The following is a 25372-nucleotide window of genomic DNA, read 5'->3' as shown; positions in this document are numbered from 1 at the left end:
GCAGAACAAGGTATAAGGGTATCGGGAACAAATGTGCTGAATGCTTCTGCTGTCAAATACTTTGTTTCTAATTCCAATCATAATACCCCGCTCAATCACTTGGGTCTATGAGTCTTGGTACCCACGGTGCCCACATGTTGCTGGAAATGTCCTGCAAATTTCTCCTTGGTTTAGAAGATGCTATACTTGGGGTTAGTGGGTCGACCCCCACATATTGCAGTGGACAGGGGTATGTCCGTTAACACGGACAGGGGTTTCTCATTAATCATATTCACAGTTGCCTGTGTTCTAGCAGCATTGTGTTACAGAACAGGCGACTGCGGGTGGGCACGTCATACTTACCTGCAGTGGGTTTTGTATGAGACCTCGGTTGCGTTTATATGTGTGAAATATAATTTTCTAGACGCTTGGCTGATCTAAACGCAAGCCTGAAACACACACTTGACAAACCACCTTGCTTACCATTGTCTTGCTGGAAACATTTTGTGTAATTGTTTAATCAGTTGGGTTTTTGGAGATAATTTGTTTGACATGAATTCGTTTGAGAACATACTATTTCTTAATGTTCTTTTAACAGTCGGAAGTGTTAACTCACTTGCAGTGGTTTGCCACATAGAACAGATGGCGAGCAGCCTGTTCTCAAAATCGTTTGATAGCTTTTTTTGTTAATAAAAAATGGATCAGAGGTTTAATGAATATTTATTATTAATAATGTATTTAAGTTTTTTTATAAGCTTCTATAAAAACCTTTCATTGACATGCACTTCCGACAGCCGATACCTTAAGACAGAAGTTTTAGAATAACTCTGTAATAAAATACAGAAAGCAAAATATTTTTTTTTAATTTAAATATGGATATAATAATAATCTATTACCATCCATTTAACAAAATGGTTATTGTAGTTGTTTATATGCCAAGTAAATTAAAGATGTTATCCATGCAAAAACCTTTTTTTTTTTTTTTTTTAATATTAAAAGATTTAGGTACAGTCTGTATAATCCCAGCTTGTTTGAAAGAGCAGTGCTAAAATGTACTGCTGGTGATAACCAAATGGAGCTTTAGAAACCTAAAGGGACAGCTTATTGTTGCTGACAGCCCCTTTAAGAAAGACTCCGCATTAAAGGGTTACTCCATCCACCATGTGCACTTTTCTGCAGAATCCCCCTATATGTATTTGCCCCTTTCCCCACCGCCAGATAAGTGCCATGTATTCTGTGTCTCCCTGCGCATGATCTACTCTCCGCCAGTCGGCTCTCATTCTTGCTCTGTGGCACCCTACATGAAGAGGTCTGTTTAGATCTCCGTGCGCATGTGTGAAGTCTTCCTATTGATTCCAATGGGAGCACTTTCCTGCAACCAGCTGTCAATCAGCTACAGTGCATACTCCCCTTAGTTTCTTTGGATGTCCCCGCTGCCAGTGATTGACACCAAAAGCAACTAATCAATGGAAAGACATTTCGGATCACGGAGGAAGAATACAGCTGTTGCTACAAGGGTCAAGTAGCAGGAAAAAGTGGTCTCCTTGAAGTCGGCGAGAGGGCTTTCCACGCGTGTCCAAGGGCTTATTTGCAATTTTTCATGGAAAGCTCAATTGACATTTAACATACAGGTTAACATAAGCAGTTCTTAAACTGTTTGTTGTGTCATGTAGCGTTACCACTTTCTGGTCCCTGGATAATAAACTGGGAATGTATGCGTAAAAGTACAATGCAGTTAATTTGAATTGATGTAGATTTACACTTAAAACAGTTAAACAGAAGATTGGATGCTGCTCCTTGCAACCTTATTTAGTATACTATATGTACATTCAATGTGCGCGGTGTTAAATCTACCTTACAAGGTCTAATGTGTCAACCGAGAGAGATGCAGATCAACCAGCGTTCTAATATCAACTGAAAAAAAACCTACAGTGATAAAGTTCACATCAAATATGCGTACGAGTTACTCGAAAGCAAACCAATATGTAAACAGGAAACCAGCAAAGCAAAGGTTTTGATACGCAGTCCTCTCAATATATTTTTTATGGGTAAATGTACGTTGGTATCTGAATGCTCCAATGATTCCAAGATAATTTTTTAAATGTTATTGATACTAAAATGTGTTTCGGATTTGATTCGCTCCAAAATCATTTTTTTTTTTTTTTTTTTTTTTCCCAGCAGGTAATTTCTAACACCTGCATTTTCTTTTTGGAAAGCAGCTTGTATTTTATAGGTTAAAAGCTGCTTTCTTTGCTTGCAGCACTGCCTACTTATAGTCTGTGATGGATGGAGTTACTACCCTGGAGAACAAACTACTTAAACGTGGAACCGCCATTTTTATTACTAGTATCAGATTTCAGGTTTCCCAAAATATTGTGCTGTTTTAAAATCAGTTTTTACATGTTGTTTAAGCCAGTTGTATGTGTTTTCCCTCTGTTACTTTACTCCAATCTACTAAATAGACATCCCGACTCCTCCTCATACTGCCAATAGTTAACAATAGAATGGCTCGGTGTTAGTAACCCGATCATACACAGATTCCACTAGTATCAAGACGGGCTCATCAAGGTCACCCTTGCCTAATATTAGGGGGTGTCAGGAAATTAAAATAAACTCTTAAATTCACCGACACGTCTTCTCTATAAGAATGATGTGCTGTTGCTCTAAAGCACATTTTTTGTCCTATTTAATACATTTTGTAGAAAAGAAAATCTCTTAGAACCTCTGCAGGTTTGGATATAATTATAGAGACTCTTGTAATGGTTGTGACAGATCCATTACCTTTTTCTAGCAGCGTTTTGTTAGTTTTAGTCCCGGATGCCGTGTAAATAATGTGCTTTCATTTTCTAGCTGATTTACCCCAAGGGACAGGTAAGGGAGGATTGAGTGTGCAACTGTATCATTTGAAGTTATTTTTTAATCTCAAATAACGGATGATCCAGTGCCAAAATGTTTTATAATATCAGATCTGCTCTCATTTTAATTGGGCTCATTTCCATTTAATTTCTAAAGCTGCGTAAACATTTCAAGCTTTCCGCTGTACACAAAGTGACTGCCATCGCCATGTAAAATATACTTTAGATGTGAATTTTGGGAATTTGTTGGTATGCGGTAGGCAAACGCCTACTTACCCCCCCCATCCTATAAAATAAATGACTCAATAGTATTGTAAGCAGAAAACTAATATTTATGTCATCCGCTTTTTTGGCATCTTTTTTCTTCCCTTTAACCCTTAGATTTTGTCTTGTGCTTTCCAGTTGCTTGTGGATTTTAGAGGGCGTCTAAAGTATTCTCTTCTTTTTAAATGAATTGCCATGCTATTTTATGCGTACCTGCCTTTCTGTGACAATGACTTCCCACAGATAGAGGAAAGAGGGGACATTTACCTCCCCCTCAAACCCAGGGAATCTCAAAAGCAATCTGAAGAGGTGGTTAGTCTATCGGGGGGAAAAAAGAGCAAAATTAAATGGAATTGTTTAAAATAACACCGGGCATGGAAGTGAGAGAAGAACAATTTCTGCGGCTTGTGAAATATGAATACTCGTATTAAAGCACCAGTAAAACGTGATTCCCCCTTTACTTTCCTTCTTTTCTCGCTCTCGCTCTCCTTTTAGTCGCGTAATCAGTCACGGTCATATAAGGTGTGTATATGGTTTTTGTTACAGCTGGAGATAACGTCTATTTCTTCAAAGGTTTATTTTATTTTATTTGTAATTCTCAAAGGCCTTTTTACCGCCCTGTGCTTTAGAGCGCCGAAGAATCCGTAGGTATTCAGCCGCGCAAGAACGACTGAAAAATAGCATTTCCTGTAAACGAGTGCCCCAGCTGCAAGCAGATTTATACATCGCCTTCAATAATTTATCCATTTTGGAAAGTAATGGCCGGCCTTCGTACCAATAAAAAGCGTGAATTACAAATTGCAGTCGCCTTTTAAATGAATTTTAAGGTCTCTACCCCTTACCTTGCGTGTTAGTGGAATTCTATGTAAATTGCAGCCATTATTTTTGCCGGAATTAGCTTGCTCTATTTCCCTAATATATTTAATGCTAAGTAATTGGCTTTTACTGTTATTGCCGGGAAGTTATTTCCAAGGCTGGCGTCGATGGTCCCAAGCCAGGTTAGAGAACAGAATCAATTTCTCATGTAATGAATATATCTCCTCCCAATGGAACCCGTTGCTATGGCAAAGCCAATGCGATGCACACTTAAAAGCGCTACCTGCTGCACAGCGCGGCCCAACAATTTCTAATATATTCATCTGTAACACCGTGGTAATTGAAGTTTAGCCCGGAAGGTGACATGAATCAAAAGTAGTGGCTACAACAGTATGCTACTGAAGGACTTAACAGAAATAAGGTATTTGATTTACGCAGCGTAAGAGATGTTTGCTTGCGATATGATTGAAGTAGAATGCCGTAAGCCACCAAACAGAGGTAAGAAGTGACAATTAGACCGCGCTTTTACACCAGCTGGTGCACCTCGTTTAAGCGCAAGCTTTTATTGTGAATTTAGAGCCATCGAAGCGAACGAAGAACATGAACTTCATGGGTTTCATCATATGGTGGCGCTGTTTAACCAGTTTTAGAACCAAGACACGGTTACTTTCTTCTGCCTCCCTCTATACTGTTTATAATAAGGATTTCGGAGGTGGCAGCGAATGCCCTTCCAGAAAGTAAGTGGATTAATGTAATCTAGCAACTTCCTAATGTTGGCATTTCTAATAACCTATTGGAGACGGAGAGGTGAAGGAAAATGTCACATCTTTAGGGGTATCGCAGGTTTGTAGAAAGGTAAATGTTTAGTAAAAACCCTTTAATTGCCAGAGGGGTATTCAATAGCTTCATTTGCAGCATGTGCATGTCTCGTTGACTGATGGGGTTCGCTCATGGTGTACCGGAAGAATGCACCAAATTCATCTGTGTTGTCTGGTGCTGCGAGCGCTCATGCAAGGGTCATTAACACAACATCGGGGGCTGCACATTGGGAGGTGAAAGCGCTAATGCTAGCACGTTTATTTGCATAATTATTTAATTTCCCATGTTCCTGTGCACCGTTACAATTAATATACTATTTTTATGGCTTCTATGTGTTTTTTTTTTTGTTACCCCCTACCTCGGCGATCAGGCTGTGAGAACTAGTGCAGAAAGAATATAGGGAGCCTTCATTTCAATATAGAAAATTATCATATTACCATCAATAGTCGCTGCACTCCTAGAACAATAAGCTGTGAAGGCCAACAGTACATTTCTGGCGATCTCCTTCCCCCACATATTCTTTCCCCATCTCATTAGAGTTCCTACCCCATTAAAGTACCAAAAAGAAAAATTATTATTAATTATATTCATAATATACATTGTTGGAGCTTTCATGTTGCCCCGCGTAAAATACTTTAAAGTATATAGTGCAGAACATTTTTTTTTATTGAAGATTTTTGTGTGAATTATTTTATGTTTATGAAAGCACAGTGACCCGGGTCTTAAGATCTCTCCATTTTGAAATTTGTTCCACTCATGAAAATAATTAAATAGGCCCGATGGGTTTTAACATACATGTTAACAGGGTTTGCCTTTTGACCTTTTTATGAAGTTTGTAAATTAATGAAATGGAAGAAACCTAAATACAATGGCAACCAGAAAATACATCTAGAAAAAATGCAGTTTTGAGTTTCTAAAATAGTGTACTAATTTATTTAAAGTAATTCTGGTTGTTGTGCGTTGTGCAGTTATTGTTAGTTGCACCTTACCAGATTTAAATGTTTTCCACATGGTCCGAAATCTCACCTGAGCTGAATTTGTATTATGAATACAAAATGTTATTTTACAGAAAATAAACTGGAATCTACATTTTCTATGACTGTGGCCGGGATAACAGGACCATACATTGGTTACGTTGGTTTTGTAATTTACTTGATTGTGCTTTAAATATGTTTTCTTACTTTCTTTCACCTCTTTAAGCTATAATTTCAAAGTCGCTTGGGAACCAGCTATGGGGGAGAAAAAAACAACAAAGTCTTAAGCTGAACAAGGTTGTCTTTTACATGATTGAAGAGTCTTTATCCCGTGTGCTCTTTAAATTAAAGGAAGAGACAAGCTGAGAATGCAGCCACCCACACGGTTTGAGTTTAGATGAGAATTTTCCTAAGATAGCGAGTTGATGTGTAACTCATTCTTCTATCAAAGTATTAGAAAACACAGTTTCCTGCCTGTTAATGTGATTAAAGAATTGTTGGCCTGGATAGTGTGGCTTGTATTACTGGTACATGCAGTGATCACAACTAACTGTATATTAACAGGAAATGTTCCAAACAAGCAAATGCCTGTAAATTGTCTTAGGGATGCAGCTGTCAATGTATCTTGGGTTTTTTTTTTTCCTCCTTTCTCTTCAATTGGAAAATATGTGTAATTTGTGTAAAAAGAAGACGAATCAGACGCTAGAATGTGTTGGCGCTCTGGAATCAGATGCCGTGATAAATGGAGTCCAACATGCTTGCCTTGGCATGGATTGCGCTCAACTGGATTCAGTGCTTCCACCTGGCGTACCCTCAAAGCATGCGGATCAGCTTTTCCAAATATATTCACTTCTGTTCCAGATTCACTGATTTATCCATATCTTCGTTTTTTTGTTTCGCGCATCGGTGTTTATTTTAGACCATATATTTCCGTTAGCCTAACATTGATTTAGATTTGTTAATTAAAAATGATTTAAAACCAATATTTTTATTCATGACTGCTGTTAATATGGACATGATTTCGCTTATTATGTTGATGAAGATATTCAATAATAATTAGTTGGCTTAAGAGGGAGTTAATGTCTAGTGATGAACGCGGCTTCTGATGCCTACTGTAAGTTGTCACCCAGATGTATTGTCGGAAGATAAATGCTCCTTTAAATACGTAATGAGATTCGCAGTCATGAAACGACAGTTTGTAAGTGCTTATGATGGATAATATGGATACTCTCGGATTATATAAAAGGCTATGGTAACGATAGGATCATGGAATTACGGAGAGGTGATTTTTGTCTCCTAAATTTAGCGTGGATCTGTCGGTTTTCCCGAATACTACTAAATGCAATGTAAACGTGTTCACGTAGTAAAATAGGCATCATAAATGTATTAAAACCCCACTTATGGGAAAAGTTCTATCTATCCCCTCTTGCGAAGTTGCCCGGTTTGAAGGGTCGTAACGCTTAGAAGGGAGAGAACTTCCGTGTAGGAAAATTATTAAATAATGCGAGCTCTGCCACAGGCTGCTGCCGGTCTCTGCTCCCATGTAGTGAACTTTTAAACTGTATATATATTCAAAACTGTTATTAATATACAAAAATCCCAGGTTATAAGTAGCTTCAATGAACTAAGTTATGCTAATATCTGTGAGAGAGAGTGTTTGTGTTTTTCACAACGGCTCCCATGTTAATAGTGGCCACGTATTCTGAGCTTCTGTCCGCCAGACAAATCTTATTTTATTTACTGCAGACAGAACAAAATACAGATTCGTGTAGTTTGTCTCTGTGCAGCTCCATTTAATTCAAAGTTAGCCGATCTCTGCTGCTAAAATTCATGGGAGGCTTTGTGCACGTCAGCCGGAGGGCCAGGTTTTCCCCGCCGTAAATGCAAGTTATTTTGCTAGCAGTGATACATGCTTTTTAGAGTTTTTTTTCATTTCAACAGATCTACTCATGTTTTTAAGCTCTAAATATGTTTCCTTACACTCCTTAATTATTCGTTTAGACAGGGTTGCACATTTCCGTAATATGAAAAGCTCACGCAGTCATCGGTCATCCTTTACCAATGTCTATGGATGGTACTGCTTCTTTTGGGTAGAATTTTACAGTCCCGGTGGAGGTTTAAAGGTGATTTTTAAGGTTAATCTCGTTGAAGCCTTTTAATCGTATATTCGTCAGTCGTTTAGGAATCCAAGAGGTTCCTTTCGATTTATTTTGTTCCAAATCTAAGATGGCAGAATGCTGAAAACCAATTTCCCTTTGATTGAGTCGGGTGGTACCTTATACTCTAAGCTGCACTCTGCGTTGTGTTCCATTTCTAGTTTGTAGATTACTATCACACTAATGTCTCTGCTTTTTTTTTCCCCCTTTTTCTTCTTTTTCACTGTAGCTATCCTCAGAAATCTACAGTTTTGCCTGCTGCCTGTGGAATCACCACACGGACACCTTCCTAGAACAGGTCTGCAAAGGGGATGAACCGGCAGCTGTCAATTCACTTGAAAGAACATTACTATCATTAAAAGGTACATGGAGTGTAGGACGGATTGGGGCCATCTAGTCTGCCCCAACTAGTAGGGGGCCTACTTGTTTCTTGGCCTTGTCTAATAATAGCCTTGTGCCTTTTCCATGCATATTTATATACCCTCACTGTATTAACTGCTGCCACTTCTGCTGGAAGGCTGTTATACATAAAGGAACACTCTGTATAGTCAAATAAAATACATGTTGTCTTTACAGGGTGTAGTCTTGATATATTGGAATAGAATATTCTGATGTAAGTGGCAGTAATAGCAACCAGTTAGCGTGCATTCTAGCTAAAAGCTGTTATCGGCTACCAGCACTCTTTCAAGGTGATGGAGCGTGTGCAGGAAGTGTACTTAAGTATGCTTATTCAGTAGAGATGGCCAAAGGGATTGAGGTCTAAAATGATTGAGGTCTATAGAATATGGGCTACTATATAGGTTTCTGCATGAAAATAGACTTGGAGAGTTTGAGGTGTACGTTCTGCCTCTTACATACGGTAGGAAAAAGTGGGCATATGGTTACATCCTTTTAAATGTAAGACAAACTACATAGATTATGCAAGGTGTAAAATAGTTAATGGTTCCTATTGGTACTGTCTATGTCCTGTCCGCAATCCAACTCTTTATTCAAAGAACTACTGATTTTGCTTTTGGAGGTGGAAGATATATATTTTTTTATTTAGACTAGTTTTCCTTCCCCCCCCCCCCAATCACAAACGTCACACATAATTTATTGAGCATTACACATTATTAACGGCACCGTACGCTTCACTTCGGTTTGCTCGTAAGAACAGAACAAAATGCAGAACTTAGCTGAGCTATTCTGTGAGCTCGTCAAAAGAGCCGCAAGGATCTGAATCATTTACCCACTAAGGACACTTAGCGGCTCAGCATGGGAGCTGAGAATAAGTCGATCACGTATCCGGGAAAATGTGCTGTAACAATTACAATAATTGCGGTAACCGATGAACTATCAGGACTTCAAGACAAAATGTGTTGTCAGATCCTCTTCTAAATTACACAAGGAAAGAGCAAAGAACAACAGGTTATACCTGGATTGTTTATTTGGCTTGTTTTTGGTTTTAAAAATTCTTTGGAGGATGAAGGGATATCCAGGAATAACCTCATTAGCGAATGTTCTCTGCACGTTGTAAACAAAGAAAGATGCCTTCTTGGAATGTCAATGCATGTCAGCCGCTGTTGTGTTGAACTTAAAACATACTACTGTTGTGTTATGATAATTTGGTTTGTCATTCCAGTAAAATCAATTTGAAGTGAGTTGTACAAGATCAAAATGGGTCAAAACAAGAGATAACCTTTTATTTTCTTTTGTTAAGAAGACATATAAAAAAGAACACACTTATCTCTGTAAGATTTAATTATAATGGAAATTTTAATTGGCCTATCAACATTGTTTTATGTCCATAATATATTATTCAGTCTGATAATGTTTTATTATAAAGTGAGGATTAAAAGGCAAAGGTTTTCTTTAATAAAAAGCTTAGTTGCTTGCAATAGAATGTAATCGTTAAATTAACTTTTTCTTGCTGTTTTGATTTGGCTTTATTTTTCTTAGATCAAAAGGGCAGCACAATCCAAAATCTAATGTGAACGGGTGCCTTGGTGCACATGTCTAGTGTATGGGTCTATTTGCCCCATCAATGGGCGTAGTCCGGTAACGCATTTGAACAGCCGTATTCGCCATGTCTTTTACCGGGCATTCAACTAATTGTCAATTCATGCCACTGAAATCTGGTTCCTATTTGTAAATAGCAATACATAATAGCCAGGGATAATTAACACAAAACACTCTTAGAAGCCATTTTTTTAAATATGTTGAGAACACAAAAAAAGGCAACAAAACAAACAATACTTGGAGCTGTGGCTGTTTTACATAACATGGAGTAATTCGCTCATGTATGAGTGCTTGCCAGTATGAGACCTTCTGTAGCCATAATGAAAAGTTCTGCATTGTAGAATAAAGAGTATGTTGTGGGACTCTTAAGAATTCCATGTTTGCAGAGGACGTCATCTGGTATTCCAGCCATTCTGTTGATATAATTTTGCTTGTCCAAGTTGATTGTCCATGTGTATAAAGAAGAAACAAAGCGGTATGCTTTTGTATGATGATGTCCATATTAAGTTGAAGCAATTTTGCTGTATCTGGAAAGTCTCAACCTCCATGTTTTTTATTTTTCAGTTCTACGGAAGCTCACAGTACATGGTTTCTTAGAACCGCTACATAATGCTGAAGTTATGGTAAGCCAACAAGCATGCTAGACACATTCAAAAAATACTTTTTTTTCCTTTCGTAATATGAATTGATGGGGGCCTGTTATTAGTATTGTGATTCACTTTAATACTTACAGAAGAAATAGAACTCTTCTTTGTTGTGTGTTTAGCATTCAACATTATCTTATTAGTTTCCATTAAAGACTAATTCTGGTATCCTCATTGGTGTGGAGGATGTCAGGTAATGTGTGCAGCGTTTTCCCCCTGAGCGTTCTTCCATTTCCATTTGTACATTATACGTGTGCGCACCTCCATCTGGCTCCCAGCAGATTTCGCCTGTGAAGATCATTCAGTGTTAGATTAACTATCTGACCTCTATAAAGCAAGTGTCAGTGTCTTACTGTCTGCTGATATGGAGGTTGTGTCCCTTGGCAACCATTCAGAGCGGCAATTCATATCCGTTACAGTTTTAGGGGACTTTCTAATATTTTAATAACCGCGTTCCATTTAATTCACTTGTGTAATAATGGTATTATATAATCATACATTTTACATACAAATTCAAAGTATTATGTGTGTGATTAGCTATATCATGTTGTATTTAATAATCAGATGTATTGGCAAAATACATTGTACACGCGCATTACCATATAAATCAATAATAATTATGTGTATGAATGAAATGTTTATTGCAAGTTATATGCATACTGATTATAATGATGTATCTATAGCAATCAACATGTTATAACATGGTATTGATGGCTATGACGGGTATCCTACTTTGTGTATTTGTGTATATGTAAAATGTAAATATAACATTACATTATGTAGTGCTAACAGATTTCGTAGTGCTGTTACAGTCAGTCGAATAATTTAAAATCACACGCTAAAAAAAAATCAATACTTACTGTTACTACTACTTTTTTTTCTTTCTTTCAAATGAAAGGTGAGAGATTTAATTAATACAAAACAGCAAAAGTGACTAGATAGATTCCATATTGTGGATGTAATTTTTTTCCCCAAGTCTCACAATTGAGCTCCCAGTTTTGTTCATCATTCTGCATTGGATAGCTTCCCCAGGGTGAGTGTCTTGTATATACCAGAAAGCCAGCAAACTCTTACATTTCCTCCTCAAAGTTCTCCGTCTTCTTTTAATTCGAGTTACCCAGAAGCAGAATCTGGATGCTTTCTAAGCTCCTGAGTGTTATGTTATCTTTTCCCCAAAATCTTATATTCTACCGTTCTCAACACTTAATAAACCCATGTGATAGCGTGTATAGGTACAGCTGCAAAATTATTATAAACACACCATAAACAGCCAATCAGTGGTATGAATGTGCTCCCATTAAAATCAATCAGAGGGACTGCACACAGGTCTGAACAGCCCCCCACCCGCAGTGTTTGGCAAGCCAATGTTAGAACGGACTGGAGGAGAGTATATCAAGTTTATCCAAACGCTTCTCTATGCAAGGCATTCAGGCTTTAGTGTGGAAAGGAGGGATGATTACATAGGACGAGATTCCGCATTAAAGTGCATATGATAGCGGCTGGGTCCATTCAACCTTCTTCATTATACTCAGAAGTTTTCCCCTATCTGTAAATTGCTGATTGTTCATAGTTTCAGACTGTTCAGCCTTTGGAAGGAGAACTACAAACAATAACTTCAGTAGACAATGCCGGCTCTGCCACAGCCTGCCACTGGTTGTAGTACGGTCAGAGACTGACTGAATATCGTTTAATATATGTTTGGTTATTCTTCTGTTAAGCCACACTGTATGCCTTTTATGGGTCATACTGCTTTCCTGCTTTATCTATAATGTTACAAATTACAATAATAGTTTTAAACGTCTTCCTTGAATGTTATTTCGGCTTTTGTGCTTTTTTGAAGCCAAACTTACATTGTATACTCATGATTTAATGTTCAGATGGTTTTGTGATGGTGGATTATATAGAGCATGGCTTGAATTCCTCTGTAGATCTGTTATAGCGGCCATCAGATGGCCATTCAGACTCCGTGCCTTTGAAATGCCCATCCCATTGAGATTTTGAAATTGAAAAAAGTCTAGGAAAAATACTTCTTGTTGAATTAACTTCACATAATGTCCCTCTTGTCACCTAGGTAATGTTCCTTAATGAAAAGTATATGTATAATATAAATATATATATATATATATATATATATAATTATATATGTAATCATAATAATAAGCAATTTGTTTATTTTTTTCAGGGATTTCTGCATGCAGTATTCGTCAGATTAAAGCAATTTTTAGAATGCCGTAAGTATGTAACTCATCTCTCTGGTTTTGAGGACCTATGATTGTTGCATCTGTATCATTTCTCTAAACGGAGTATTTTTCCCCATTTAGATCAGGGAGATTTGTATGATGTGCATTCATTATAGACTGTCTTCACAATGGTCTTTTCTTTAAATTACTCTTGAGCCTCTGTGAAATTGTGATATTAATCTGAAAGCGTGTACTTACAGACGTTGAGTTTTTGGAAAGGAGTTTTTGCAGTCATCACATTATATAAAGCGAGTAGATTAGAAATCCAGTGATTGGAGTTTTAATTCTACAGGTAATTGGGGACTATTGGATACCTGCTACTACCTGGTGCCTGTTCTTCATGCCCAGTTGCACCATCACAGATATAACTAGACCCATTAAGGGTTTAAAGCTTTATCAATGAAATGCTTCACACCGTGGACCCATTCTTGTTCAAATGTCACTAAATATCTGACGTTTTTTATATTTAAATATAGGTAGAAGCATTGGAGCAGAGAATGTATGCAGAGAGAGACTGGAGAAAGTTATTATATTATTTACTAAAGTGGTAAGACTTTTATTCCATTCTCAGTACAATTCTGATGAATCTCCTGATGGTTCTCTTATCAGAGAGGATTTTCCTGGAATTTCAGATCAGTGTTAAAGCTCAGATATTTCCTCAGTAATGTCATACGTGACCTAAACCCCAATGAGATTCTCCCGAGTGGGATCTATTTGAGTTGTTAACCGTGCTTCTCTTTCTTTGGGGCTATAGTTATAAATATTGTTGCGGTTCAAACTTGAGCTGGTTTGCTAGTAGTATAGACTGTGTGTATGTATATGTGTATATATGCATGTGTGTGTGTATATATAAATATATACATATGTGTGCGTGTATACATATATGTGTGTATATAATATATACACTCAACCAAGTTGTTTTTTTTCTTCTCCCATTCCATTTTCCGTGAGTGTTCTGACTGGACAGCTGGATTTGGCATTTATCAGCTTCGTTCACGTCCGTTAAAAAATAAATTATTATTACTACTATTAAAAATAACTATACACTTTATCATTGACAGTGTAATTTATATATTAATGGTACACTTACATCTTGATGTGATTTGCAGAAATTTCTCCCACCGCCTTGGTTCCAGCTGATATAGTATGAGAGAAGGCTCAGCATTAGGACAGGGTTTTAGGATAGCTTTGGGAACTGTGATGTTACATTTAGGACAGTTTTCCGCCCCACTAAAGAAAAATGTATATTTAAGTAATTGGTCTTTAAGTGTACCCTTACATGCTGAGGCCATGTCCGAGAATGAGAGAGAGCGGCTGAATTCTAATACCGTATTTGCTCGATTATAAGACGACCCTGATTATAAGACGACCCCCCAAAATCTGAATATTAACTTAGGAAAAAAAGAAAAAGCCTGAATATAAGACGACCCCAAAGGAAAAAAGTTTTACCAGTAAATGTTAGTTCATGTAAACTATTTTTTTTAATAAAAGCTATGATTGAGAAAAATATTATTTTGTTTTTATTTCTTGTATTTTCCAACCTGTCCCCCAGTTACGCACATCTGCCCCCAGGCTTGCCACCCCAATATGGCACTGTGGCCCATGATATGCCTTTTAACCCTCTATATGCCACTGTGCCCCATGGTATGCCTTTTGACCCCCTATGTGCCACTCTGCCTCCAGAAATGCCTTATACCCCTATATCCCATTCTGGCATTTAGGGGGTTAAAATGCATATTATGGGGCAGAGTGGCATTTAGGGAGGTATAAGGCATTTCAGGAGGCAGAGTGGCATTAAGGGAGTTAAAAGGCATTGTATAGAGCACTCTGCCTCCAGAAATGCCTTATACCCCTATATGCCACTCTGGCATTTAGGGGGTTAAAAGGCATATTATGGGGCAGAATGGCATATAGGGAGGTATAAGGCATTTCAGGAGGCAGAGTGCTCTATTAAATGCCCCCTTAACGCCACTCCAGAAATGCCCTATGCCCCCATTTAACACACACACACACCCTATACCCCCATTTAACTAACACACACACACACACACACACACTCTCTCCCCCCCCCTTCCCCCTCTCTCACCCCCCTCTCACCCCCCTCTCTCCCCTCTCAGCCCTCTCTTACCGGTGCTTCCAGCCGGGGCAGCGGGTTGACGTCGCCTTCCGCTGCAGCCGCAAGGAGGTGGAGTTGGCAGCGGGGGTTTGTATGCGTCCGTTGCGTATACTTTCCCCGGCTGTCAGAGATCAGAGTTCCCCGCACCGGTGCGGGGAACTCTGGTCTCTGACAGTCGGGGAAGGTCTACGCGACGGACGCAGACAACCCCCGCTGCTAGCCACACCTCCTTCCGGCTGCAGCGGACGTTGTCTACGCGGATCGCGTAGACGTCAACCCGCTGCCCCGGCAATACAGCAGGAAGCACCGGTAAGTGTGTGTATGATGGGGGGGGGGTGAGACAGGAGGATCCAGGTCCCCTGCAGCGGTGCGGGGGATCTGGATCTTAGTCTCCTAATCAGACCTCTATTTGAGGTCTGATTAGAAGACGACCCCGATTAGAAGACGAGGGGTATTTTTCAGAGCATTTGCTCTGAAAAAAACCTCGTCTTATAATCGAGCAAATACGGTATATAGAGTTGAGGTTTGTCTGAAGTGTCTACCGTATATAGTATTTTTCCAGTAAAAACCTTTTTTGTAGCTTTTGGCCCATTTGTTTTCAGACAGCAACTAGTCTCCGGTTCTGATGCAATTTGTGTCGGGTTTTTTTGTTTTTTTTAAATTCGGAAACAAAATTAGTTGTCAATTACCCTCATTCACTCTCTCACACTTACTATATATCTCCCTACCTTCCCCAACCGCTTCTTCATTCCCGTCTCCTTTTTTGCAGTTCAGCTTCATGCCCCGTCTCTGCTCCTTTGCGTCTCCTGTCTTCCCTCCTTGTTTTTGGACATTCGTACAAATTAACAAAATTAGCAAATCTCATTAAAGTTCTATACTTAACGAATACATTGCACCTGTCAATTAGCTTTTTTGTACAGAACATTTCATGCTGGGCTCTTGTTGGTTTGCAACATGTTTGATTTTCTGAATTTTCTTTACTGGATTAGTTTGATTCTGAAAGCAGTCATTCCAAAATACATAGATATATTTTTATTTTTTCTCCTTCTGTGTAGCTCTTAGATTTTCTGGATCAGCACCCATTCTCATTCATCCCCCTGATCCAGACATCCTTGGAGTTTGCAGTGAGCTATGTTTTCACAGAGGCTGGCGATGGAATTGTGTTTGAACGGTTTATAGTTCAGTGCATGAGGCTCATTAAGATGATTGTTAAGAATGATTCGTTCAAGCCATCCAAAAACATTGAAGGTACATCTTGTTCTTCAATTTGTCAGGAATGACTTAACATGGTAGTCCTTGTATCTGCTTTAATTTGTCATATTATGAATTTAACATTCTTATTTACAGCTACCTATTTTTCTTTTTTAAATTGGTTTAAATGTAATTTTCTTTTTTTGTTACCTTAGCAACCCCTTACACAGAATTCATAATTTTAATCACCTTAAAGGGACATGGTGGGCAGGTAGAAATAAATTGACACAGTTTCCGTATTCTCGTGTATTACCAGCCCATCTATAATGCTAGATACTTCAGGGATTATGTATAAAACTACCTCTGGCACAAAATCTGAAAACAGGTCTTGCCACCATTGCAACTAATGCATTGTTGGCTATGCAGATGTGATTACTTTTTATACATAACGTGCATTGTTATATAGGTCAGCTTTATATGTGAATGGGAAAATGAAAGCATGCCAGCCTTTAAATAACTCACAAAGTATCACACCAATACAATACAGGCTTCCCAATAACCTGTTTTATGTGTGGGAATTAACTTTATGCAGTTAAATGGTGCATGGACTTTATCAGAATTATTGTTTTAATAGCCTACACTAATAAGTACGTTCTCTTTTAGAGAGTAAACCAGAAACCATGAATGCACACCAAATAAAAACGGCCTTCTTCACCTACCCAACGCTAACCGAGATCTGCAGGAGACTAGTCACTCATTATTTCCTTCTGAGTGAGGAAGAACTTGCGATGTGGGAAGAGGATCCTGAAGGCTTTGGTATGGAGCATTTAAAAATAATTTTATGTAGCTGTCAACTAGATTCTTTACATATGTTAATGCTTGCAATGCATGGGGTCAGCTTGAGATCTGCATGTTTTGTATATGCATCTATTAGAGGTTGATACAGAAAAGTGAAATGGTAATCTGTTACCTAAAATAAAATAAGATGTAGTCCTGCAGCAGCTGGAGGGCAGCAGGTTGGACACCCTTGATCTAGAAGATTATTTTTCTGCTTGTTCGGGGGCAAAAATAAATTGCTTGCCAGCAGTGAGCGGCAAATGTAAGGATGGAAACAACCAGTAGGGTTTCACACGCTCACTTATTGTCCAACAGGTTCTAGAGCACACCAACTGCAAAGTATGCTATATAAAAGCTGCTTTACAAGATAAATGTGTAACTGCAAAGGGTCTTTGAAATGTGTGAATTCCCTATCTGCTTTGCTATGCAGAGGGTTAAACCTTCCCCATGTATTGGCTTGAGTTTTTATGATTTTCTTGTATTTTTACTCTATTTGCAAACTTTTTTGATCACTAACTCTGTGCTCTGTTTCATCACCAACCACCACAAAACCCCATATTCTATTTACAGTGACAGGGATTTCTGGTTATGATTAGAAGGCCATACACACTCCAGAGTATGGGGAGAATACATGGGACATCATTGTGTACAAGATTAATGATTTAATGAATGACACTTGGCACCGCTCCTATACTCTTTACGTTCAGTTACACTAAATATGTCTGCAGGAGTTTGTATTTTTTGTGGCAAGGCTCCTACATTTACTCTTCATTTATTGTTGGAAATGGAAACTGGTCAGGCGGCCTTCTTTTGTAGTTTATCTTAAACCTGGGATTTTTCTTTGTATGAGGAACCTTTTTTTTATTCTTTTGTATTAGATGAACTAAATGGATAACACATGGATGTTTCCTTTTCTTTTTAGCTGTGGAAGAAATCGGAGGTGACTCTTGGAAATTCAGTCTAAGGGTATGTTTTCTAAATGATTATTCAGTGTTGCCCTCCCTTTGAAGTCGTGAGATAGGTATCATTGTTGCTGAGGCGTCTGAAAGAAAAAAAACATATGTGAGATGTTCCTTAACGGATTCCTTTAGAATGTCAGATTTTCATAGTCCTTGTATTTCTGCCAATAACATGACCTTCCAACTATATAATCTTTAGTTTGTTAATATGGATTTCTGGATTTAATCTTGCGACTCCTAATTACAGTATGACATTTCCACTCCAACTGTTCAGATAAGTATAATATACAACTTGTATGCCCACATGTTGAGAAGTACTTCATAAAGAAGCTGCATTTTAGAGGCCCACGCATGTCGTGGTAATTACTGGGGTATTATCCTTTAACATAATTGTCTCAAAGTCCTTCTTTTTCCACTTTTTTTTGCCATGTTTCCTACATTTCTCAATGACAATATCACTCATTTTATGTCACAAGTTCTCATGTTTTGCTTTACTCCAACACTCTTCATCCCCTTCATCATCTCCCTACTTATTTCTCTGATCGTCTTTGTGTAAATCTCATAATGTCTCTGCTTTCACCATTCATCATATGGACAGCGTGAAGCTTCATTTATATTTTTATGACCAAATGGTTAGGGTCACTCGTTGAAACTTTTTGCACTTCTTCTAAAGGATTTAAGTCTGAAAGTATCCCCTGCTACAGGTTTAGGTGATTCAGGGTCAGGCCACTTAGAAAGCTGCCAGCCCATCAAGGGTTTTCTTTGGATGGAAGTTTGGGCCAGTGGTATATATGCCCCTCAGATCCAGAATGTTTGGAGTCATCAACCCACATATGAGACTAGTGTGGTGTGACTTGACCCCAGTCGTTGCTATTGTAACAATGAATAGTTTAAATTTGGGGAACATTTGCATAATGGGGGCGGCATTGGGTTCAGTTCTGACCAAAAACCCAGATTGCGCAAGGATGGATAGAAATCATCCTCTGTGGCCTGATGCCATCGACCTAAATGCAGCATTTCTCACTGAAACTCAGTCTTCTTTATTATTCATATTTCGGGAATTACTAAAGAAACAGAGTGACTTCCTTTTAATACGTTAATTATTCCCTTCCACGCATTCATCATTTTCCTAAATGTGTTCCTCCTTATTGGCATTTAGTTATTTATTGTTATATTTAATATTAAGTAATCGACTTGTAGTCATTCATACTGTATAATGGCATTATTTTGAACGTATGGTATACTTATAGTATGCCCTGTCTGTATACCGTATTCATACAGATTATTCATGGCTAATGTGCGTTAATCTGTGACTACCTTGGGCTGCGGTGTCGGCAGTCTGATTTTCCTCCTATTTAACAGGAACTCGGAGCTGCTTTAGTACATAGCAATGGGTGGTAAACACTCCCCATAATTAAAGTGTTTTGTTTGTTAAACTCGCATTTCTCTACCCTCTTCACTGCCTATAATAAAATGTTTAGATGCATTGCATAAAATAATGGCAGCGGCAAGAAAATGACTAGTATAAAAATCACTTTTGCCTGCCTTATATCTATTTTTACTCTTTTTAAACAGCCGTGTTCTGAAGTTCTGTTCATTGACATTTTCCACGAATACAGCCAGACACTAACTCCGGTGCTCTTAGACATGGTTGACAAGCTTCAAGGTTAGTTCATAAATTATTTGTCCTCTTTATAACTGCGTTGCTTGTAAAACGTTAGCAGTGTATCGGTCATGGAATATGTAGGTGCCATTCATAAGCCCTTCACCTGCAGCGAAAGGTTATAAATATTTAGTGCTGTTTAGTTACTGTTTATATTTTGCTGTTTTTTTACTCATTAGGCATATTTTGTCTCCCTCTTTTTGTCCTCGTATATCATTTTACAACAGCAGTAGTCAATTTATTAAAAATGTGTCTCCAAGTTCTTATGGCCTTATGCAAAAAGATTTAAGGAGTGCCCCATATTTGATACAGCCAATGAAATCACAAACCTTAAAAATTCTAAGTAATGGTTAGTTTTCTAGTAAAAGCTTTTTAGATTCAAATATTTAACAATGTAATTTTAACATGGCTTCCAACAACACTTACTGGTCTGTAATTAGCAGACCATTTTCTGCTACCTTTTTGTGTCTGATTACCATGTTTTCCACACACATTCCTCCTAAACTACTCTTTTCAGTGATGACCGGTTAAATAATAACCACTTATCGGCATATAACTGATATCAGACCGAACTCCTTGCCTCCCTGTAACACATAGTGGGCAGTATGGAAGGCCAGTCCTTGGGAGAGCTTTACGAGTCCCCTGAATTTGTTGTTGCCCCCAAAAAGTATCACTCCGCTGTGTGAGGATATGATCGTGTGAGGCTGTTTAAATCGTAGGCCTTTCACAGGCTGTTTAATAGTGAAATGTTGCCACAAAAGCCCCTGTAATTTATGGATTTGTGTCGCTCTTTCAGTCTGCTATTTTGCAGTTGTAAGGAATTTTGTTTTTCACTCCAGCCATCAACCTAATAGTATAATTGATATTACGTGCTTCGCCGTGCAGAGAAAGCATTATAATTTATGCATTTTTCTTGCAGGGCTAAGTCCAAATGAATACTTATTCCCCTGCATTATAGACCTGGGTTTCACTGTTTATTTGTTTTTTTCTCTTAATATTTAGGTCCAACGCATGTAGAAGACCTGAATGCTTTGCTAATAAAAGAAACTGGTAAGCACCATGAAGGAACATTAAACTTAAATAGTACAGAAGGGAATAAGGAGTTTAAAATAATGGGATAAAGAAAAACTCAAGAATTTTGCTTTGTGGGGGATATTAGCCCCAAAATTTCTTTCTGTTGACATCTTATGTTTTGATTTACCTTGACTAATAATAATTGGCCGTACGTTATTTTTTTATGCTGACGATTCTTTCTAAGGCTGTGTTGTTCAGTATGTTGTTTAGGGTGATATTTGAAATACTTTTATATTTATTTCCATTAGTTTACAATGCCGTTGGCCTGGCTGCCTACGAGTTATTTGATAGCATTGACTTTGATGGGTGGTTTCAAAGACAACTGCTTGGAGAACTACAAATCCGCCACGATAGGTAAAGTTCCTTAGAATTATGCGTACTTGGTATCTATACAAAAAACAAAAACTGTCTGCGCTTCTCACCCTAATAAAGTTGGCAACAAATATGTAAACATAATATAAATGAGAGGTTTTGGTTATATGAATTGGCCAAAGCATAATTAAGCTATGCTTGTATACATTGTACAGCCAATACACTGTATTTGCAGCATGCTTACACCTGTTTGGTAGGCCTCATATTACACATTTGCATTATTTGAGCCTGAGACTAGCTTATGCACCGACATTTTTTTCTTTTCCCTGTACTTGGTATCCATCTATACGTTTTTAGGCAATATTATAAATTGGAAAATAGGAGGCATTCTTGGAGTTTGTCCATTACCCCAATCAAGAGAAAATATTTAATGAGGCCCTTAGCCCCTTTTTGTTGTAGGTATGGCGCTTGTACAAGGCCATTCTTTTTTTCCCATGGAGTATGTCGGCTTTCTATACAAATAATTGGGACCCCACAAAGACTACAAGCAGAAAATAACACACGTTAAATATATTCAAGCTTCATTTAGAAGTATGAAGCCATGAGGTACTATTAGTAATTAAGATGGATATTTCCACTGATGAATATAAATGTGACATTTTTAATTAACCAATTTATGAACGTATTAATTGTTAGATAAGCATACAGTGACAAAATCATAAATGTCAAGTAATCTTTTAAATAGTAAACGGAGTTCTTCCTTTGCAAGGTGGATGTTGGGTACCCACCGGGAACCAGAAAAGAAATTACATTTAAAATAACGTGAGAGCTTTGGGAATAGGAATTGAATTAATCGCTGAATTACTGCTAGATAAAGTCTCGCTCGTTTCCGTGTGTGTAAAATTAAATAAATGTTTATGCCTTGCTGCATTTTGTTCCCCGAAGGTATAAACTGTTACGGCGCCGGGTAATTTGGCTGATTGGTCAATGGGTTTCGGTAAAATTCAAGTCTGATCTGAGACCCTCGTTATATGAAGCAATCCTGACTTTGCTGCAAGACCAGGACTTGGTGGTAGGTACATTTAAATACGGAGTAATTGCCCTTCTGAAGCTTTCATTTATTCTTTGTGGAGCTAGCATTATGTTAGTCGTAAGTACGTTTAACGATGATAAATGTGCCCAATGTGTTTGACTTTTTCTAGGTGTAATCTATATAGGGCACAGTGAGTTTGATTTATCTGTGCAGGTTTTTTTTCTTTTAAATCTCTTAATTCAGCACTAGTAACTGCATTAAAATTTGCAGACAAATCAAGTTTGTTCGCAAAGTCAGCAAAATGTTACTTGGCCAACGGTGCCCAAACTCGTGCATACAACTGAAGGGGTCGGCCCCTCGCAATGTTTGGGTAAGCCAATGCGTGAAAATATTTCCATTCATTACTAAATAAACTACTTCCAGCCCAAACTTTTTAGTGCAGTGGCTTCAAGTAAGTAAAATATTTCAAGCGTATCCCCCTCTTGTCCAGAAACCATAGCATCCTCTAATTAAACACTTTCCTCAGCTTTTGATAGCATTGCCTCCTTTTACCGTCCTGCCAATGTATAAAACTAGATATAAACTGGTGCCTCCAGAAGTGTTCCTACACAGATGAAATCTAAATTTATTTTATTAAAAATTTATATTTAATTTTTTATTTTATTTACTGCAAATATGTGTTATGCTTCTGCATCTATGCCTTGCCGGTTGCAAAATAATGTGCCTGCTCCCAAATCCCACTTTTTCATTCTTTGAGCCCCTTGTTGGGGAGATCCCATTTTCTTGTAGCTAATTGATAAATGCCGTTGTCCGCGTGATGCTTTAGGCAATAGATGATTTATACCAACAGAATATTATAGGGTAAAGGTTTGACTAAACAAAGCAGAATTAAGCCCGTTCACGAGCTGGGCTCATCTGTGGTTCGTTGCTTTATTTCTGCAAAGCAGTCCATAATCAGACTTTTAATCAAAATGTTCTTCAAACACATCATCGGGAAAGGGAATGTTCCACAGTCTTTTCACCAGACTATTTAAGAGCAGATATTATGCAATAGATCGCTGGAGAACCGTGTTGGATGTGCAGCCGGATTGTTACGACTCCTACATAGTCAAACAATCTACATGACAAGTACATATAATTATACTTTCTGCTTGGAACATATGAAGATGCAGCCCGTGTCAGGCTGCGTTCTTTAGCAACTAACTTACTTAATAATGGTGTAACTTTACCGTGTTGAGAAATGGCTTCTGCTGCTAATATGAATCAGACATTACTTCCACCTTCACTTACATAGGCATAACGAGGTGGATGACAAAATGATACTATTAGTAATTTGTTTAATTGGCTAAATGCTGTATCGTGTTGTCGGCATTGTTCATGACAGATCGCATAATGAATGTATTTCAGCGGCAGAGAGCTTGTGCTCATTAAATCACTGTCAAAAGTTTCACCAAGGTTTGCAACTGCATTTCTTCCTTCCAAGCAGCAGTTTTAACTTTTTGTGTTTTAAATGACGCCAATTAAAATAATAATTGCCGAATGTTAATCGCTCAGTGTTCTTAACGGAACTTGACAATTTTGGGGAATTGCAAACTTTTAAAAAGACCTTTTGCTTTATTTGTTGTATATTCTGGTGGTATAAAAATATTCAAGTCTTTTCCCCACTGCTTGGAACTCAATGACAACTAAAGAAACATTACAGAAGACGTTCTAAACAAAAAAAGGCTTTATTTTATTGACGTTCAAGCACTTGGGACTTAAGTATTTTTATGCCACCAGAAATTGCATTGAATGCCGCAAAGTGGCCTTTTATGGTTTTCTCTTGTTGTCTTCTTTGCCGAGTTAAAAGAATTAAGGAATCTTTGCAAATTTATTAGCTTTTCCAAAGCTGTGTTTGTAGCGTTATTTACTACACTTTATATTTCTTTACATCAGCTTGAAATACCATTGGTAGGAGTTTTTTTTGTTACAATGGTTACAACGTTGACTGTAAATGAATGGCACATTTTATCTTATTAGTGTATTAAAGTTAAAACAAGGAGAAATACTCAATATTTAGATAAAGAAGATTACTGTATACAAAAAATATATTGTGGATATCTATTTAACCCCTTAAGATCATTGTTTTCAGTACATATTCAACCATATTTTGTGTTTCCACATTTAGTTTATTTTCTAGGAAGGTATATATATTTTTTTCTTTATAGCAAATGGGGCCTTCTTGAAGCTATCTGCATAAAAGTACTAAAGTATAAAAAGTGGGCAGAAATGGAAACACACATTTTTAACACATTTACAAATTGTACACAGCTCATATATTTGAAGAAAATAATAAAAACTCAAAATAATCTTTTTTTGAAAAGGCCTTATTTGCTTATTATTAGATGCTCAATACTTGCCATTCAGAGGGAATTATTAGAAGACGCGCATTACTTTTTACGGGTACAATATTCTGCAGAATCCCTGTCTGCATTTACAGCAGGGATATTTCATTATTCTCATGTTGTCCAGAAATGTTTTGTGTGCCAATAATCTGAAGGACAAGTTCCCAAAATAATAGATGTGATAAAATAACTCCAGTGAAATGTTAGACATATTTGGTTCTGATCTCTAAAATGTACAGTGATACAACGTGGAAGCACTTTGTATATGTACTTTTTACACATTATCTTAATATCTTATTTTGCTTTGTTCACATACTTACACACACACACACACACACACACTCAAACACACACACACCCCAACACCCACATACTTACACCCACACTCACATACTAACACACACACGCCCACACTCGAATACTTACACACACGCCCACACTCACATACTTACACACACTCATGCACTCACATACTTACACACACACTCACATACTTACACACACCCACACTCACATACTTACACACACCCACACTCACATACTTACACACACCCACACCCACACTCACATACTTACACACACACACACATATGTGTGCCTTGGGGGTCTGGATAGTGTATGAAAATGTGACTTGTTTTCCCTCTATGTTGTTTATAGAGTTTTTAATTACTTAATTGTTTCAGTAGCAACATTATATACTATCAATATTCAAATATAAGTTATGTTCAATATCAACTTTCACATTATTTTAGGAGATTAGAAACTATGTATTTATTTAAACTAAAACATTTTCTTTCATGAAAGAAGCTTTTGTGTAATTATTTCTAAAGATTTTATTTATTGCAGCCATGCACTTAAGGCGTACAGTTTAATTACAGAAATTAACTGTGTAAAGAAATGTGGATCGCCAAGGACGGACTGTAGGCTATTAGATGTAATTAAGCATCTAATTAATTTCTGCATATAAAGATAAGCTTAATATGGGATCTAATCAGCACAAGCAGCAGTTGCATAAACACTTTTATCAATGGCTAAGTGGGTTTAGCTTTCCTTGTTGG

At 37.7% G+C, this 25372-nt stretch overlaps 1 protein-coding gene across 1 annotated transcript in view; it reads left to right on the top strand.

The window, feature by feature from the left end:
* IPO11 (importin 11) overlaps positions 1-25372 on the top strand; it is a 148303-nt gene that overhangs the window by 23518 nt on the left and 99413 nt on the right. Inside the window, exons 5-15 of the mRNA XM_053448028.1 lie at positions 8093-8225; positions 10426-10484; positions 12688-12736; positions 13222-13292; positions 15917-16109; positions 16716-16868; positions 17812-17855; positions 19424-19514; positions 20514-20561; positions 20834-20939; positions 21843-21969. Coding sequence (XP_053304003.1) covers positions 8093-8225; positions 10426-10484; positions 12688-12736; positions 13222-13292; positions 15917-16109; positions 16716-16868; positions 17812-17855; positions 19424-19514; positions 20514-20561; positions 20834-20939; positions 21843-21969 — 1074 coding nt within the window. The remainder of the gene's footprint in view (positions 1-8092; positions 8226-10425; positions 10485-12687; positions 12737-13221; positions 13293-15916; positions 16110-16715; positions 16869-17811; positions 17856-19423; positions 19515-20513; positions 20562-20833; positions 20940-21842; positions 21970-25372) is intronic.

This window comes from Spea bombifrons, chromosome 1 (genome assembly GCF_027358695.1).
Source record: "Spea bombifrons isolate aSpeBom1 chromosome 1, aSpeBom1.2.pri, whole genome shotgun sequence".
Taxonomy (NCBI): Eukaryota; Metazoa; Chordata; class Amphibia; order Anura; family Pelobatidae; genus Spea; species Spea bombifrons.
The sequence above is the reverse complement of the archived record's forward strand: the minus strand, read 5'-3'. Positions and strand labels throughout refer to the sequence as shown.